Source organism: Hemicordylus capensis, chromosome 3 (genome assembly GCF_027244095.1).
Source record: "Hemicordylus capensis ecotype Gifberg chromosome 3, rHemCap1.1.pri, whole genome shotgun sequence".
Classification (NCBI taxonomy): Eukaryota; Metazoa; Chordata; class Lepidosauria; order Squamata; family Cordylidae; genus Hemicordylus; species Hemicordylus capensis.
The window spans coordinates 87,864,174-87,882,048 of record NC_069659.1 but is presented as its reverse complement, the minus strand read 5'-3'; the positions used below and the strand labels follow the sequence as shown (position 1 = coordinate 87,882,048).

At 42.1% G+C, this 17,875-nt stretch overlaps 1 protein-coding gene across 1 annotated transcript in view; it reads left to right on the top strand.

Moving 5' to 3' along the window:
• PAXBP1 (PAX3 and PAX7 binding protein 1) overlaps positions 1-17,422 on the top strand; it is a 44,868-nt gene extending 27,446 nt beyond the window's left edge. Inside the window, exons 9-18 of the mRNA XM_053308162.1 lie at positions 132-231; positions 685-800; positions 1,929-2,128; positions 3,577-3,721; positions 3,831-3,952; positions 5,018-5,094; positions 5,468-5,534; positions 6,910-7,056; positions 8,682-8,836; positions 15,857-17,422. Coding sequence (XP_053164137.1) covers positions 132-231; positions 685-800; positions 1,929-2,128; positions 3,577-3,721; positions 3,831-3,952; positions 5,018-5,094; positions 5,468-5,534; positions 6,910-7,056; positions 8,682-8,836; positions 15,857-15,974 — 1,247 coding nt within the window. The 3' untranslated portion in view covers positions 15,975-17,422. The remainder of the gene's footprint in view (positions 1-131; positions 232-684; positions 801-1,928; positions 2,129-3,576; positions 3,722-3,830; positions 3,953-5,017; positions 5,095-5,467; positions 5,535-6,909; positions 7,057-8,681; positions 8,837-15,856) is intronic.
• Positions 17,423-17,875: the final 453 nt, after the last annotated feature.

Below are 17,875 nucleotides of genomic sequence, written 5' to 3'. Positions count from 1 at the left end.
ATATTGTCTGTAGCATGGAGCTGTGACATCAAACTTACAGATGTATTGGAACTTCTTTTTAAAAGTGTTGTGATTATGTTCCTGTAACAGAATGTGAAGGATTGCTAATTTCAGTGTTTGTTCTTTAATAGGTAAAGCACTGATGGCACCAAACCTTGATTCTTTTGGACGAGACAGGACACTATATCAAGAACATGTGAAAAGGCGGACAGCAGAGAGGGAAGCTAGAAGGTATAGAACAGCACTGAGGTTTTCTCTATATGTTTTTGAATAATACTTTATTATTCCATTTGACAATAACTTCTGTAGTGTACAGTCCCGTCCCCCCCCCGTTCATATTTAAATACTTGGGTTTAAATGCACATCTAAAATACATAAAATGGATCTTCAGCCTTGTGCCTAGAACACTTCTTGGGTTTTACATAGTGGTAATGAACTAATTGCTGAAGATTGAAGCTAGCTGTTGTGTTAGGTATACGATACATAAGTGAATCCCAAACTATGGAGAAGGAAAACAGCAAAATGTTTGGGGGCTGTTTTGTTTCATTTCTCCTGGCAGTAGTGATGGGAAGTGAAATAGATATATCTTCCCTTACAAAAGTTTGAGGATCTTTTCCTAGGAGACTGGAGAAGGTCTAGGATACTTAATTAGAAAGCAACACCAACATTTTCTACTTTTCACAGAGCTCGTCGAAGACTTGCTAGAGAGCAGTCAGGGAAGATGGCTGATCACCTTGAAGGTCTTTCTAGTGATGATGAAGAAACCTCAACAGATACCACAAACTTCAATATGGAGAGAGGTTAGATTGTTCATTTTACTGAATCTGATTGATCTGGATAGTGGTTCCATACATCCATAATTAATGGGTTCTGCGCCTGCACAGATCAGCTTTGGGCAGACTTCATTAGCTCCTCGCGACGCCTGCAATCGCCAGTTGCACGTGACTGCAGTATCCTCAAGTGGCGGTTTGGCATCCCTTCATTCAGTTTATTTTTGACTGCCATAGTGATCAGTCCTTGGAGACAGTTTTGTTTTGTGTCTCCTAATACGTTATAGTTACCTATGTATCCTATAAGTAAGCAACTTTATTGGAATATCCATATTCCAAAGCTAAAACAAAAGTACTTGTTCGCTGTGGGTATATTTTCCTGGAAAGGAAGAAATAGTTTCTCACACAGTGTAGAAGTACAACCTGTCCATATTATGGGTTGTGCAGTTGCACTTGCTTCACCAATAGACAGGGTTTATGCAGATTGAGTTTCTTTCCAGGATTCAGTGGGAGCAGGACCCTTGCAACCAAGGCCAGCCAATTTTAAGTGGACAAGAGGCTTCTTCATGTCTAGCAACAGCAGTGCCTCTTCACTTCTGGCAGGGCTAACAATGGTACAGAAAGAGGGGAGGGGAGAGAGCGTGTGCCCTGAGCTGGCCTAACTGAGGCAGTGAGCCTTAAGACAGGAGGTGGATCATTATTGTGCGTGAGAGAAGTAACTGATGAATTGGGTTGATCTAGTAATATTGTGACCCTAGATAGAAGACATTGTTCTCTCTAAATCTTGATATGTTGTGGAAAAAATTTCACATGGCATTTAAAAACTATTCTGTAAATATAACTTTAAATGTATGAAATGTAGGATTACCATTATTATCTCAACTGCATGGGCAGAAGTTACAGCAGGCTACAGACCACTAGAGCTGCTCCTTTCCATCAGCATTGTACGGCAAGCTGCTGGAGGTACCCCTTACTGCACTCGTCTAGCCCTGATCTTGCTAGGTCTCTAAAGAAACAGAATATAGAAGATACAAGTGTTATAGGTGTTAACATTTTGTTTACAGTTCATCCAGTTGGACGTTTCGGTTAGTAAATTATATTAAAGCACAGAATAGCAACAGCAACAATAAAAATAGATCTGTAATATTTCCATTCTAGATCGCATTTTGAAGGAGTCCAGCAAAGTGTTTGAAGACGTATTAGAAAACTTTTACTCTATTGACTGCATTAAGTCACAGTTTGAAGCCTGGCGTTCCAAGTATTTATCTTCTTATAAGGATGCTTACATTGGCCTTTGCTTACCTAAGCTGTTCAATCCTTTAATAAGGCTACAATTACTTACTTGGAATCCTTTGGAGGTGAGCAGATGTTGAACTCTAAGAGTTTTACTTAGCACTGTGTTTTGATTTGTTAAACAGGACAGCATGTTTAAATTATAAATGTGGTTAAATATAGTGAATTAATACTAAGAAGTGACCCGGAATTAATTGGTACTAGCTGACCTGGCGCAGAGCATCTGTGCCCCTTGTTCTCCTTGTCATTCTTCCCCACTGGCCGACCCGGCAGCGGATGCCATTTTCTCTCCCCATACTCATGGCTATTTGGCAGCTGCTTGTGAACTCTCGCTAGAGCTGCCACACATAGGATTATCCATGGGTACATCTTAGATAAATATACACATCCAAATAAATCAACAAAAATATTTATATACCACTTTTCAACAAAAGTTTCCAAAGCGGTTTACAGAGAGAGAGAAGATGGCTCCCTGTCCTGAAAGGGCTCACAATCTAAAAGGAAACATAGACACCAGCAACAGTCTTTGGAAGTACTGTGCTGGGGCTGGATAGGGCCAGTTGCTCTCCCCCTACTAAATAAAAGAGAATCACCATGTTCAAAAGGGCCCTCTTTGCCCAGTTAGCAGGGCAATGCTATCTCATTTAGATTAGGCAGGCCGTATAGTATAGAGTTCAATTGATTTAGCATTTAAGCATCATGCCATCAGTCTCCCCTTAAAATATTGCCATCATTCTCTCCCTCGACTATGGGGAGACATGAAGTGTATAAAATTATGAATAGAATAGAGAGTGGACAGAGAAATGTTTCTCCCTCTCACAACGCTAGAACCAGGGTTCATTCCATGGAGATTTAGGACTGACAAAAGGAAGTACTTTTTCACACAATGCGTAATTAGTGATGGCCACTATTTTGGATGGCTTTAAAAGGGGATAAGACAAACTTATGGAGGATAGGTCTGTCAGTGGCTATACTAGCCTGGTGGCTAGGCCACCTCCAGCCTCAGAGGCAAGATGCCTCTAAATACCAGTTGTGGGGAGCAATGGCAAGAGAGACCTCTTGCCCGTGGGCTTAGAGGTATGGTGGGCCACTGTGTGAAATAAGGTGCTGGACTTGGATGAGCCTTGGGCCTGATCCAACAGGGCTATTCTTATGTTCTCAGTGCCAAAGCCAGAAATTGCCAGACAGTAGGGCTGGACCACAGGAACTAGCTGCTTTTTTTAGTCTTTTTAGAGAGTTTATTGGTGTCATTGCAGTGCAACAGACTCGGGGAGGGAGGGAATGAAGACTTGGTGCATTAGCAAGTAGTGATTGAAGAAAGCATCTTGACTGTAATACCAGTGCAGTCTCTCAAAATATTTTGTCATGCTGACATTGGAAGGTCATTCTGACAATGAGGCACACCATCTAAACCTTTGTACAGGCATAAGGGTGGCCAATTTATATAGAGTTGATGCCTTTTGTGTTAAATATGTCACTACATTGATATCTGATATAGTATTTATTTTGATAGGATAAGTGCCAAGACTTTGAGAGTATGCTGTGGTTTGAATCCTTGCTGTTTTATGGATGTGAAGAACATGATCAAGAGAAGGATGATGCTGATGTTTCACTGTTGCCTACTATTGTGGAAAGAGTGGTTCTACCTAAATTAACAGGTACTTTATAAAAATACAGTTTTAAGGTTTTTAAAGTTATTTTTTCACAACAACCAAATCTTATTGTTTAGCTTTTTAAAAAAAACTCTCACCTCTCTTTTTTTGCTAGTACTTGCTGAAAATGTATGGGACCCTTTTTCTACAACACAAACATCTAGGATGGTAGCCATTACCCAGAAATTAGTAAATGGCTATCCTTCAGTGGTGCATGCAGAAAACAAAAATACACAGGTAAAAAACTGTAATCAGTCTTGTTTAAAATATTATTGTCTGTTGTTGCTACAAACAAATCTATAGCTTGTATATTTTCATTTTGTTTCCTATTTTGCAAAGCTCGTGTGTGAAATACTTTTAGAATGAGCGTAGCAACTCTGTCTCTTGGAGGGCATGCTAAATTGCACTGTTTTACTCCAAAATTTTTTTAAAAAAAAACAACAAAATAATCGACATCCTGTTCCCTATCTGGAATTACTGTTTACTTGCTTCGGGCCTCCCACAGCAGCCAGACTGCACTGAGATTAGGGCTGCTGCCCTCTTGTCCCCTCCCCCCCCCGCCCTTGCTGCCACTTGGAGCTGCTGTGGGGAGGGACCTCTCTTACATATGTGGCCCAATAGAGGAGAAGCCCCACCACTGCAACTGTCATCTGCTAAAAGGTTCTTTCTGGGGACCATTTTCCTAGTGGGTACTTGTATCAGACATTCAGCAGCTGTATAAGCAACCAGCTGCTGCAATGAAAAATTCCCTTCCTAGTTACAGCTCCCTGAGCCCAACACTTCAGGAGATTCCCTCACCTCAGGCCTTCAACAAGAGAGTAGATCAGAAAACATCTGTTCTGAAGGGAAGAAAATGCTTATGGTTTGTCGGATCCAGCTGCTAGAGTTAGATTTGAATTCCTGTATGAAGGAGCTTCTCTTGTTTCACTACCCCAAGTCATTGTTTTGTTTTGTTTTGTTGTTTTTGCATAATCTTAAGTGACTAATGTAAAACATGAATAGATCTTTGAGGTGATCTATGTTCCCTCACAAAATGGGTTCTGCACCTGCGCAGTAACCCCTGCGAAAGAATTCCAAACTCCATGAGGTGCTCTTCAGCTCAGCTGAACCCCACACGTGGCATGACAGTTATTTTCGGCAGGAGAGCACCTTCCTGATCAGCCTTTTCCAGTGGAAAAAATAAACATTAAAATTACTCAGTATCCTGATTGACTTCTGTAAAACTAATATAAACTGGAGAAATCATCTGAATTTATGCTAAACAGTCTTTCACATTCTTGCATTGAATTTACACTATTTCAGACATTACTAAAAGCCCTCTTGCTAAGAATGAGGAGGACGCTAGATGATGATGTATTCATGCCACTGTATCCTAAAAGGTAACAATGCTTTTCTTGTTTCTACTTTGTTGTTCATGCCTACTGGATTGGATTGTAGATAACTTTTCATGTAGTATTGTGATAATGGATCTTGACAATAATATAGTTGTTTGATTATTTGGCATCAAATAGCTTTCCCCATATTTTCAGTACTCCCCATGCTGCTTCCAAGGTGGTGCTGAAATGCAGCCAGGCTCCATCCGGGCTCTTTAAGGGGCCCTCATCAGTTTGAGAACCAGGTCCCACACATTGCAAATATTCATCTGCACATGGTGTCAGCAGGGCTGGGTGCATCGTTAGGCTTCGACTATTCGAATCTGAATAATAGTACAGGCCTAGTCAACAGTACATATTTTCTCTCTCTCTTTTTTAGTGTCTTAGAAAACAAGAACTCTGGTCCTTATTTGTTTTTCCAGCGACAATTTTGGTCTTCAGTTAAGGTAAGCTAACATGGTGGCACTTCAGACGAAGCAATACCACTGAAGTATTCCTTTTGGAGATGGGTAGTTGATAAGAGTGGGTATAGAGTTAGGGAAAGCATCGAGACACCAGACTGAACACCACTGCTTTTATGGCACTGGCATTTCAGATGTTATGTAGTCTTTAATTGTAAACACAAATTCTAACTGCTGCACTGTGTGCTTTTTGCTGACAGCAGTGCTTAATATATCATGTGCTGCAGCTGGCAAGTGTTCACAGAAATTCCTTAATGGTAAAGGAAGATCATAGGGTTGTATCCTGAGTAATGTGCATGCTTATGAAAACACTGTTTTAGTCTCCCCAGCCCCCTCCTCTACTGCAGCTCCCGGAGCCCTTAAAAAAACACAACAACATTCTTGAGGGTCAGAGAATCCTCTGGATCAGTGTGTGGTGTGCTTTAAAGAAGGTTTCTCTACCTGACTTCCAGAGATTTACTCACTCCACTCCCATGCTCCATTCCACATCTTTCCCGAGCATCCTACAAGGAGCAGCTGAGCGGGAGCTTAGGAAGCTGCTGTAGAGGAGGAGGGGACAGGGAAAGTCACTTGTGAAAGCACCATTTGTGTTTGAGAACTACTTGGGATACAGCTCATGGGCACCATCCTGACAGTGTTAAGCGCTGTTCCATTTATTTCATTGAGAAAGTTAAGCATGTCCTTTTCTCTCCTTTTGAAATCCATGGGCTCTCAGTGCCTAATTTTAACTGGATTTTGTACCCGTGTGTCTCCTTCAAGACTAGCTCTAGGAAAAGGACCTGCAAATGGCTGTCTCTAATAAACAAATGGAAAATGAAAGCCTTCAGACAAATAGAAAGTTTCAGATGCTTTTTTAGCTTATTGTTTTCATGTGACCTTCAGGAAAGATTTATTATTATTATTATTATTATTATTATTATTATTATTATTATTATTATTATTATTATTATTAATTTGATTTCTATGCCGCCCTTCCAAAAATGGCTCAGGGCGGTTTACACAGAGAAATAATAAATAAATAAATAAGATGGCTCCCTGTCCCCAAAGGGCTCACATTCTAAAAAAACACATACACACCAGCAACAGTCACTGGAGGTACTGGGTTGGAGGTGGATAGGGCCTGTTACTCTCCCCCTGCTAAATAAAGAGAATCACCATGGTAAAAGGTGCCTCTTTGCCCAGTTAGCAGGGGTCATATCAGTCTTCCATAGAATTCACATGTAAATTGTTTATTTAAAACGGAAATGTTCACATTTTGTTTTATTGTATTAATCGGCAAATTGAAAAGATGTAAATCAAGTACAATAAAAAAGTTGCTTCACTTTTTATGTTCAACTTTATATGTGTGTATGTGCTTTAGTTACTGGGAAACTTTCTACAGTGGCATGGAATTCTTTCCAACAAAACCCTTCAAGAGTTATCAATAGATGGCCTGTTAAATAGATACATTCTTATGGCTTTCCAGAATTCTGAGTATGGAGATGACAGTATTAAGAAAGCTCAAAGTGTAAGTAAACACATTGCTTTAATAACCCATTTGCAAACTTTGAAATGTTTTGATCATGTTGCAACTATATTGAGGCAGTGTAGTGTAATGACTACAGTCTTGAGTTTGAATGTGGAAAAATCCCTGTTCAAATGCCCATTCAGCCATGAAGTTCACTTAATGATCTTGATCAAGTCACTCTCTTTCAGTCTAAATTATTACACAGTTGTATAAAACAAGATGATAACATATACTTACAAGTGGTAAAAGCTTGCTCTTATGCTTTTTCCACACTGTACTGCAAGGAGAGGAGAGCTGGTCTGGTGGTAGCTAGCATGACTTGTCCCCAGGGTCTACCCTGGTTGCACATGAATGGGAGACTAGAAGTGTGAGCACTGCAAGATATTCCCCTCAGGGGATGAAGCCGCTCTGGGAAGAGCAGAAGGTTTCAAGTTCCCTCCCTGGCTTCTCCAAGATAGGGCTGAGAGAGATTCCTGCCTGCAACCTTGGAGAAGCCGCTGCCAGTCTGTGAAGACAATACTGAGCTAGATAGACCAATGGTCTGACTCAGTATATGACAGCTTCCTATGTTCCTAAACATGTGAAAGTAATGTTTTGGCTCTTGCTACCTTTATGCCATGAAGGGAGTTGCTTTATTTTACACAAATAGTGCAGTAGTTTGGTGGTAGAGCACATGTGTGAAGGCCCCAGGTTCAATCCCTGGCTAGGGATGTACACGAACTGGTTTGGGGGGCCTTTTATGGGCCTCCAAACCTGTTCAAACCCTGGCTGGCTTGAAGGTTTGGGGGGGGTGGCTTTAAGGGTGGGGGAAGATGCACTCCCCCATCCTCCACTGCATTTCTCCCACCGGTGTGCAATCCCTTAAAAGCCTGTCAGGGTGACAGCATACCTCCCTGCTGCCCCGTTCCAATGTTTACCAGTTGTAACCAGAAGTAGTAGCTGCAGCTGCGCACACGTCCGGTGCGCGCAGTCACAGCTACTACTTCGGGTTAGATCCGGTGAATGGGGTGGCAGGGAAGTACACTGCCACCCCGATGGGCTTTTAGGGAATTGCGTGGTGGGGGGGAGGGATTAAGTGCTCCCCTCCCGCTGTCGAACTGGCCCCTGCTGTGCACATCCCTATCCCTGGCATCTTGCCTGGGAAGACTGAGAAGGAACCCTATCTGAAACTTTAGAGAACTGCTGCTAGTCAGTGTAGACAAAACTAACTAGATAGACCAGTGATGTGACTTATTATAAAGCTGCTTCATGTGAATAAGGCAGGGTTCATTTGTTCTCATAAGTGCATGCTAAAAAAAGCTTTCCATTCAAGCACCCGGTCAGCATAGTTTTTATTCAGTGAATTGAGGATTGATGGCAAGTATACTGAAAGTTGTTTGACACCCCAGGAAACTTAGGCATCTTCTTAATACAATGACAGGAACATTCCACTTTAGATAGTTTTGGCTCTGTTTTCACATAATATGGGTGAGTGTTGCTACTGAATAGTACCAAGCATTTATCATTTGGCAATATTTTTCAAAGGTTTGCTTTTTTTGCACTCTCTAAATAACCGGGCCTTGATTATCTGGAGTTTTAACTTTGTCGTCTTAACCATTCTCTTCTCCACCCCTTCCAATATCTAGGTAATCAGCTGTTTTCCTAAACAGTGGTTCACTAATCTTAAAGGAAATAAGACAATATCACATCTAGAAAACCTCTGTAGATACCTTGTTCATCTTGCTGATACAGTATACAGAAATAGCATTGGATGCTCTGATGTAGAAAAAAGAAATGCAAGGTAACCCATTTTACATAATATTTAGACTCTTGGAATAGATAACTCAAAAATTAAGCAGGTTTTTATTTTTATGTTTTGATATTTATATCCCATTCTTCAATTTTAGTTAAAATTCCTGATGTGATTTGATAAATATCAAATCACTGTCTTACAGTGGTTCCGTTCTTACCTTAGCAGGCGTGTCCAGTCAGTATGCATTGAGGACAGATGCTCTGACCCATGGCCACTCCTTTATGGAGTTCCCCAGGGTTCAGTTCTTGCCCCTATCCTCTTTAACATCTATATGGAGCCGCTGGGTCAGGTCATTTCCCAGTTTGGGGTGAGATTTCATCAATACTCTGATACTCAGCTGTATATTGCCATCCCAGACCATTCTGGAGATGCTGTTTCTGTGCTTACTCAATGCCTGGAAGCTGTTAAGGTCTGGATGAATCAAAATAAACTCAGACTGAATCCCACCAAGACTGAACTACTCTTACTCAGCCCTCGTACCGGCCAACAGCTGGATGTGAACCTTGTTTTAGATGGGGTTTTAGATGCCCCTGAAGGAGCTTGTACGTGACTTGGGGGTCCTTTTGGATTTGCACCTCCTGCTTGAACAGTAGGTGGAGGCTGCAGCCAAAAGTGCCTTTGCCCAGCTCCATCTGATTCGTCAATTACGCCCTTACCTTGATCAGCAAGCATTAATGACAGTGACCCATGCCCTTGTTATCTCCCGCCTAGATTATTGTAACGCCCTCTTTACCTTTGAGGACAATCGGAAAGCTACAACGGGTCCAGAATGCACCGGCTCATTTACTTATGGGTGCCAGAAAATATGACAGGGTAACACCTCTCCTGCAGTCATTGCACTGGTTGCCTATTCGCTACCAAGTTCAGTTTAAGGTCCTGGTTTTGGCCTTCAGAGCCTTGTGGGGTTTGGCACCTGTTTACCTACAGACCCGCCTCTTCCATCCAGTTACATCCTGTCCAGTCAGATGTGGTCAGATGGCCCTTTTGTCAGTCCCCGATTTCCGGGAGGTTCGGGTTGCTAGAACCCGTGAAAGGGCCTTCTCAGTTGCTGCCCCACTTCTCTGGAATTCCCTTCCCCAGCAGATTCGTTTAGCTCCTTCTTTGTCGATTTTAAAATCTTTATTGAAGACTTTTCTTTTTAGCCAGGCTTTTACCCTGTAGTTTATCTATCCCCCTCCCCCACTTTAGTTTTATTTAGAATGTAATTTTAATGCTGTCTTGTTTTGCATGTTTTTGTACACAGTCCAGAGTCTTCGGAGTGGGCAGTATATCAAATGTTTCAAATAAATGAATAAATAAATATGAGTGACCAGTATTCAAAGGCCCACGTATGACTTTCCAAGCTCTTCCTCCCTGTTGCAATCCCTCATGTCCTCAAAATTGCCATTCATGCAGGATGGAGGGGAATCGGTCTTTATTTCGGTCTTTGACCAATACCAGAACACCGAAAACAATTGTTCAGTTGAACACATCCATATTAATAACATCTGTACATTGGTTCTAACCATTAGCAAGCAGAGTACATTGCACTTGCATTGCAGAATTTCACAACTGCATGTATAATTGACAAATTCGTGTCTTGGCAAATATTTAACAAATTCATCCAATCGTCTGGGCATGTTTTGTAAAACAGGGTCAATTAGTCTTTGCCTAAGACCTATGTAAAAGACACACGTAAGGCCTACTGTGACCCAGGTTAATATTAAATTCCAAGTTCTAGCCTCTATCGAGATGACACCCAGACTGACTGCCAGTTTGAGTGGCATTAGAAATACACTTAGGGGTGATGGAGGGGAGGTAATTTGGAGTGGCTGCAGCAGAAAGGGAAGCATGTACAGAAGTATTTTAGACATGTATATGGATCTTGGTCAGTATTTTGGTGAAAATCTTTGATTTTCAAATAGCTAGAAATCTGATGTAGTATGACTTAAAGATGTTTAAGGTAAAGGTAAAGTGTGCTGTCAAGTCAGTTTCAACTCCTGGCACCCACAGAGCCCTGTGGCTTTCTTTGGTAGAATACAGGAGGGGTTTACCATTGCCACCTCCCGCACAGTTTGAGATGATGCTTTTCAGCATCTTCCTGTATCACTGCTGCCCAGTATAGGTGTTTCCCATAGTCTGGGAAACATACCAGCGGGGATTCAAACTGGCAGCCCTCTGCTAGTTAGTCAAGCATTTCCCCGCTGCGCCATTAGGTGGCTTACCTATGGCAAATGGCTGCCAGGTATTGCCCAATATAGTCCATTGTTTGTAAAAAGTGCAGTGTTTTGCATAACTTGCATAATTGTCAATGTGAATCTTTCGTTGCCTACTTTAAAACATGGCAGCTATGCAAAGAACCTTAAAAAGGATCTTTCTTGTGATTTTTTTAGTAGTGGTGCTGCTGCTGAAGTTCTGAAATAACTTCAGAATGTGTTAGAATATTAATTTCCCAATCAATTGACCTGGGAATTTCCAAATTCAAAAAAAGTCAAAAACATGCAGCATGTAAATGTGACCTTATAGAGCAATTCACAAATTGAGCCTTTGTTGGAAGAGGAAAAGCCTGTATTGTGAGAGTATTTTTTAAACCTACTCTCTTGCTTAGTGTGATCTGGCTTTCCTCACATCCGGGGAGGTCCGAGAGGAAAAGAGCTGCCACCTGTCCAACAGAAAGCAAGACTTCCAGTGCTGCCTGTCCTTTGCTACAATTTAAGTGTCATTGCAAAAAAGCTTGTGTTCCCCTAAAAGAAAACGCATATTTTAAAAAACTACAATCCAGTTATAACTGTTGAAATAGAAACATTTTAATCTGGATCGTGATCCATTGCACTCATAAGAGTGGGTTCTGCACCTGCGCAGGACTATTCGGGCAGAATTTATTAGCTCTTCAAAGTGCTTAGCCCTGCCCTTAGCCCTTGCACGTGATACGTTTCCTCAGTTTGGGCAGGCTAGCATTTTCTCCTCAGTTCCTTTCTGAACACCATTGTGTTGGCACCTTGGACAGTGAGCTCCTCGGATTGGAACAGTTTTCTGTGGAAACAAATAAAAATTATCTCAGTATCGCTTTATACTCGGACCGGACCAGACTATTCTTTCTCTTGAAGCTTACACTGTATTTGACCTTACTGTTGGACAGCTTTACTTGGCTTAGACTCAGAACGGACATTTTACTACAACTACGTGAGTATTCTTGTTTCCTTTTACTGTAGATAAGAAAAAGACCTTTAAACATTGTCTCTGCTGTAATGCCAAAATTCCCTCGGTGGATGACCACAAACATTGTCTACTTTGTTTGGGGGAGGAACATAACACCTCCACTTCTAAGATTTGTCTTACATTCTCTCACCAAACCAGGAAAAATAGAGCCCTTCGTCTGCGGGCTGCCATTTATGATGATGTGCTGTGCCCCAGCACCCCAATTCCTAGGTCTCCAGTTGGCGCTCCCGTACCTTTGACATCTGGTACAGTATTGAGGTTGACACCAAACTCTGTGTTGGTGTCAGGATCTGCTGTTGTGCAGTCTAAATCCTCAACATGAACTGCCACAACATCTACCTCTGGCATGTTTAAGGCGCCGAAGCCACCCTCTGACTCATCCCCTTATAAGAGGCACAAGTCTCGACGGGGGGTCCAATGCTGAAGGGGCTCCCCTTTCCAAGAAGCATCAGGACAAGAGTTCCAAGACTGGACGTGAAGAGCCTACCACTGCCTCGTGGGCTACGCCTTCTCCAATGACTCCCGATGACTTCTCAATCTCGTCCATCGACACCGGAGGTCGTAAAACTTGACTCTTCAATGCCCTCAACTCAATGCCCTACTTGATCTTGACGAAGACGCCGAAGTCAATACCGACCACGATCTTGACCGCTCGACAGCACGAGCACTCCCTCTCGCCCGCTACGACATCAAGACAGTCTCCGTCTCCCACCACTCTCCATGCCCAGCATGTTGTCCGCCCTTCATCTTCCCATATCTCTTTCAGTTTTGACACAGAGGATGGTGATCTGGAGACCGTCTTAGGACTTGGCAATGCTCAACACTTTTTAAATATGCTGGATTCCACTGAAAGCACCCCATCAGCATCATCTGTTTACGGCTTCTTTAGCCATGTTCTCAACACTGAAGAGGATGGAGCGGCGCTCTCAATACTGAGAACCCCTGGATCAACACCTTCTCGGGCCTGTCTCCCCACACATTCCACACCTTCGGCTTGACAGCCTTTCCAGTTGATGAGCTTGCCAACCCACATTCATGAAAAGCCCCAACAGACTATCTTGCCACAGAGGGCTTGGTGCATGCAGGCGGTTGGGGAGATGTTTTGCAGACACACTTTTGCTCCCCTGGACTTTTGCGCGATTACCTAGAGTGTGAACTCTGGAAGGCCTGTTGCCAGTTGGCTTTGATGGTGCCTATAGCCATTCAGGTGACGCCTCCACCGGAATTACCGAAACCTGCTGCTACTATGGTCTCAATGTCGACCCAGGTGACACCGCTAACAATGCCTACTGCAAACAGGATCTCAGTGTTGACCCAAGTCACGCCACCGAGAAAGGGCAGTGCTTTGGTACCGAAATGCCCAATTCAGCTTACATTTCCACACAGACTGTGGGAAGTACCTAAGCCTCATCCTCAAAAGAGTCATTCCACTCAGACAGTGCTCCTTGACAGCATGACATCTACTACTCAAACAGACTCCAAAAAGAAAGCTGCTGCTCTTTCTGTGCCATGAACCATAATCTTAATAGTTGACTATGATTCCAATTTCTTCTACTGGCACAACTTCATCTGAACACCCTGACGACCCCCTGCTCAAGGTAAGGAGACAATGTTTAAATGTTTCTCCTAATGAGGAGATGTGTTCCTATCACTGACAGATTTCAGAGATGGCTTCCACTCTTGGATTGGAGTTAAAGAAGCAGGCTGAAGAGGTAGACAACTCTTTTAATAAGTTCTTTAGTTAAATGGCTACCACTCAACCAGTAGACCTCCCTATGCTGCCTGTGATCTCCAAGGCTGCAAAGTCTGCATGGGAGACTCTTCAAACCTCGTCTCCTCTCTCCAAGCGTTTGGAAAACCTGAATAGAACTCAGGAGGAAAAAAATGATTTACTTCTAAAACATCCTCCTCCAAATTACGTCGTGGATTGCGCCTCTTCGTCTAAAACCAACAGGCGACATAAGTGTCTGAAGTTGGATGTCTTAGGGCGAAAGATCTACTCTTCTGCCTGGCTGGCTGTGAAGATTGCGAATTACACAGTGTGTTTCACGAAATATGCTCACTCCCTCTAGGATGAATTTGCTTAGGAACAGACTGACCTCTTGCCAGAAGAATTTGTGCCAAGTTCAACAACATCCATTCCAAAGTTACCCTCCTGACTAGACAGCAACTGAGTAACTCCAAGCACTTGGCAGAGACCGTGTCTCGGACATTGGTGACTGCAGTTTCTTTGCGGAGGCATGCTTGGTTATGCTCCACCGCGACATGAAAGGCCATGTGGAGAACTTGCCATTCGGGAAAGGTCTCTTCTGTGAAACCACGGACACCACCATGGAGTCCATCAAAAAATTGAAATTTACATCTGAAACCTTTTCAGCTCCTTCTCAGACCCATAACTCTAAATACCGCCAATATGGTAGATGACAGTATTCCTACTAGGAAACAGACAGGAGAGATTTCCAAAAGCAGTATCAGTGCTTCATGATGGTTCAGCCACCGTAACATACCTTTTGTTAAGCACTACGCAATGGACCTTGGCTCTGCAGCTCAGGCCAGTTTTGGGAGGGGTGTGCTGTAAAGTGTCTTACCTTAGAATACTACACCTGTCTCCAGACTGACAGCTCATTGGTCATCCACTCTTATGAATGCATCAGCTCACGATCCAGATAAACAGGTTGCTCACCTGTAACTATTGATCTGGAAATGATCCGTTGCAGTCATAAGACCCTCATGCCAGCCCTGCTGCAGTATATGAAGTGACAAACGTATATTTATAGAACATGGAGTGCTACTTAACTTGTTGAACTGTGGACTAGTTCCATACAATGATTGAATCCAGGAACTGAGGAGAAAACACTAGCCCACCCAAACTGAGGAAACGCACCACGTGGAAGGGATTGGGCTAAGCACTTCAAAGAGCTACCGTGTTTCCCCGAAAATAAGACAGTGTCTTATATTAATTTTAGGCCCAAAAAATGCACTAGGGCTTATTTTCGGGTAGGTCTTATTTTGCACACACCTCCCCCGCCACGGCAGGCAAGCACAGAACAACTTACTCCGAGGTAGTGCCCCAAGTTTCAACCCCATCTCCTGCCGTTCTCGATCCCTGCGGCCAGCGCGTGGCCGCGAACCCCCGCCTCCCGCCTAGGTCTTATTTTCGGGGGAGGGCTTACTTTCGGGGAAACACGGTAATCAATTCTGCCCAAATGGTCCCACGCAGGCACAGAATCCACTCTGACTGCAATGGATCACTTCCAGATCAATAGTTACAGGGGAGCAACCTGTCCCCCCCCCCCCCAGCATTCTTCTCATACTCATAATTGTCAGCCCAATTCTAAACCAAGCTAAGGGATTTTACCCATTATTGGAACATCCGTGGGGGGTTTCCTGCAGAATGAGAGCCAGCGTGGTGTAGTGGTTAGAGTGCTGGACTAGGACCGGGGAGACCTGAGTTCAAATCCCCATTCAGCCATAATACTATCTGGGTGACTCTGGGCCAGTCACTTCTCTCTCAGCCTAACCTACTTCACAAGGTTGTTGTGAAAGAGAGGAAGAACGGGATATAAATGTAATAATAATAATAAAATAATAACTTCATCAGTTAAATTATACACATAATGGCTTGATTGAGCATTGCCCCTGCAATTGTGCTGGAGATGAGGAAGAGATCAAGTTTAAGGTTTGAATTTGCATAGTTCTTAGCTCATCATCTTGCTGGAGAGAGGTGCATATATGTACATGGGTGTACTGGTTAACTTTAACTGCACACTGTAAGAAATGCTGATTGTTTTTTCTCTCTTTTCTCCTTAGAGAACATATAAAACAGATCATAAAACTTCTAGCAAGTATTCGCGCACTGGACCACGCTGTAACAGTTGCAAGCGATCATAACGTGAAAGAATTAAAAATTTTAATTGAAGGGAAATAAAATATCAACAGTTTAATTCCGGGCTTTAAAAATCATTCCTGAAATGTAATTTTGTATATATGTAAAGTTTTCTTAAACTGTAACGATGGATTGTTTTTAATACAAAGTACATTCTTCTATAAAGCATCTGTAACTAGTATTGATGTCTAAAAAAGTAAAAAGGCCAGGAAAAGTTTTGTCTGCATCTTGTTTACAAGAACCTTTTATACCCCAAAGTGGCTATCTATTCATTTCACTGTCCAGTAGTTAACAGGAAACCATAAAATTATTTATCAGATTATATGAAAATATGTACAGCCCTAGAGTTATGCATTTGAAATAATGGCATATTTCAAAACAAGATTTTCCATTGGAATTTGGTGATAAAATTGGTTAAATATGTAAATAAACCTAATAAGAGTAAAGAAGTTTCCAAAATACTACCCAAGGTTGTTGGCAGTATATGTACTGGTGGCAAGTAGCTGAATATTAACAACTGCATTCAGGTAATGTTACTGGCATTTTTTTTAATTTATTTTTTTTAAACCAAACAAACATCAAGTGAGCTGTAATTGCTTGCCATTGAAGGTAATGGTGGCTTTCTGCATATCCAATTTTCCCCCCAAGTGAAAGCATTTCAACCGTGCAATATGGATTCTTGTTCTGAAAGAAAAACTTCTAAATTAGTTCATTATATATATTTTTTCAATCCCTTTTTAAAATATATATGATCTCATAATATGGTAATTCAGTATATTAATGCCCCCCCAAAGCCCATGAGCTATGTCTAACCTCTGGTCAATATACTGAATATTTCAAAAAGCTACTTTCTTTGTGTCTGAGTTTGCTTGCTTATGTTGCCACGGCCTTGTCCTATTCATCCCCCTTACAACACCTCAGACGGGGTGCTGGGAGTTTCCTTGCACCCTTATCCTCCTTCCCCAAGTCTTGTTCACTCAGCTGAACTCCTCCCTGGGAGCCACAGCCATCCCCACCAACCTCTTTGTCTTTGCCTCAGTGCTGCCCTACATCCCCCTAAGTAGCTTGCTGTTTTGTGAGGCCTCCCAGCACTCTTGCAAGAGGTTTGTTGGGCCTCACGATACTACTTTGGGCTTTCCAGTAGCGTCCTGTTTGTCCTCCAGACTTCTCCTGAGTTGGCCCAACTACACCAAGTAAGCTCTGGCTGTTCATGCTTTCTTTGGAGCTTGGGTCACCTTATCATTTGTAGCTCTTGCTACATTGTTTAATTTTAAATATTTAAAGAATAAATCCTTTTACTTAGGCCATCGCTTGCCACTACTGAGATTAGAACACTGTCATTGCCACTGTTGTAGATAACTTGGTTTATCTTCAAGTGTACTCCTTTATACTTGAGAAAAGTAGAAATTAGAATATTGAATCATTGTATTTTATGATGCTCTTGTCATGTGATGTAAAGAAAATATTAAATGTACAGTATGCCTTTTGGAGACTGGATCACTTTCTGAATTCTTACAGTGATTATATTCAATTATAGGCCAAACCAGCCACAGCTCAGGCTGAAAAAGTACATGAATATTATCTTCCTCTAAGAGTTGAGTATAATTGTCTGACTGTTTCAGTGCAGTGAAAAAACTTACTTTGGGTAGGAATTGGTTCTTAGAATGTGATCTCTTTAAATTGAAGCATATGAAGAAAACTGAAGCAATACATTATACTTATTTAGAAGGTAGTAGTATTTCTCAATTGTCACTGGCTAGTCCTTGACTAAAGTATTCATGCTCAGTTCTGGTTGCCACATGTTGAGCTTTTTTTTTTTTTTAAAGCAACAATGAAGCACAGCCCATGAGGGCTGAGTTCTGTATGACTCTTCTTCTTCTTCTTCCTTTTTGCTAACCATCACAGTACTTATTTTAAAATTCTACTCTGCCATTCTCCCAGTT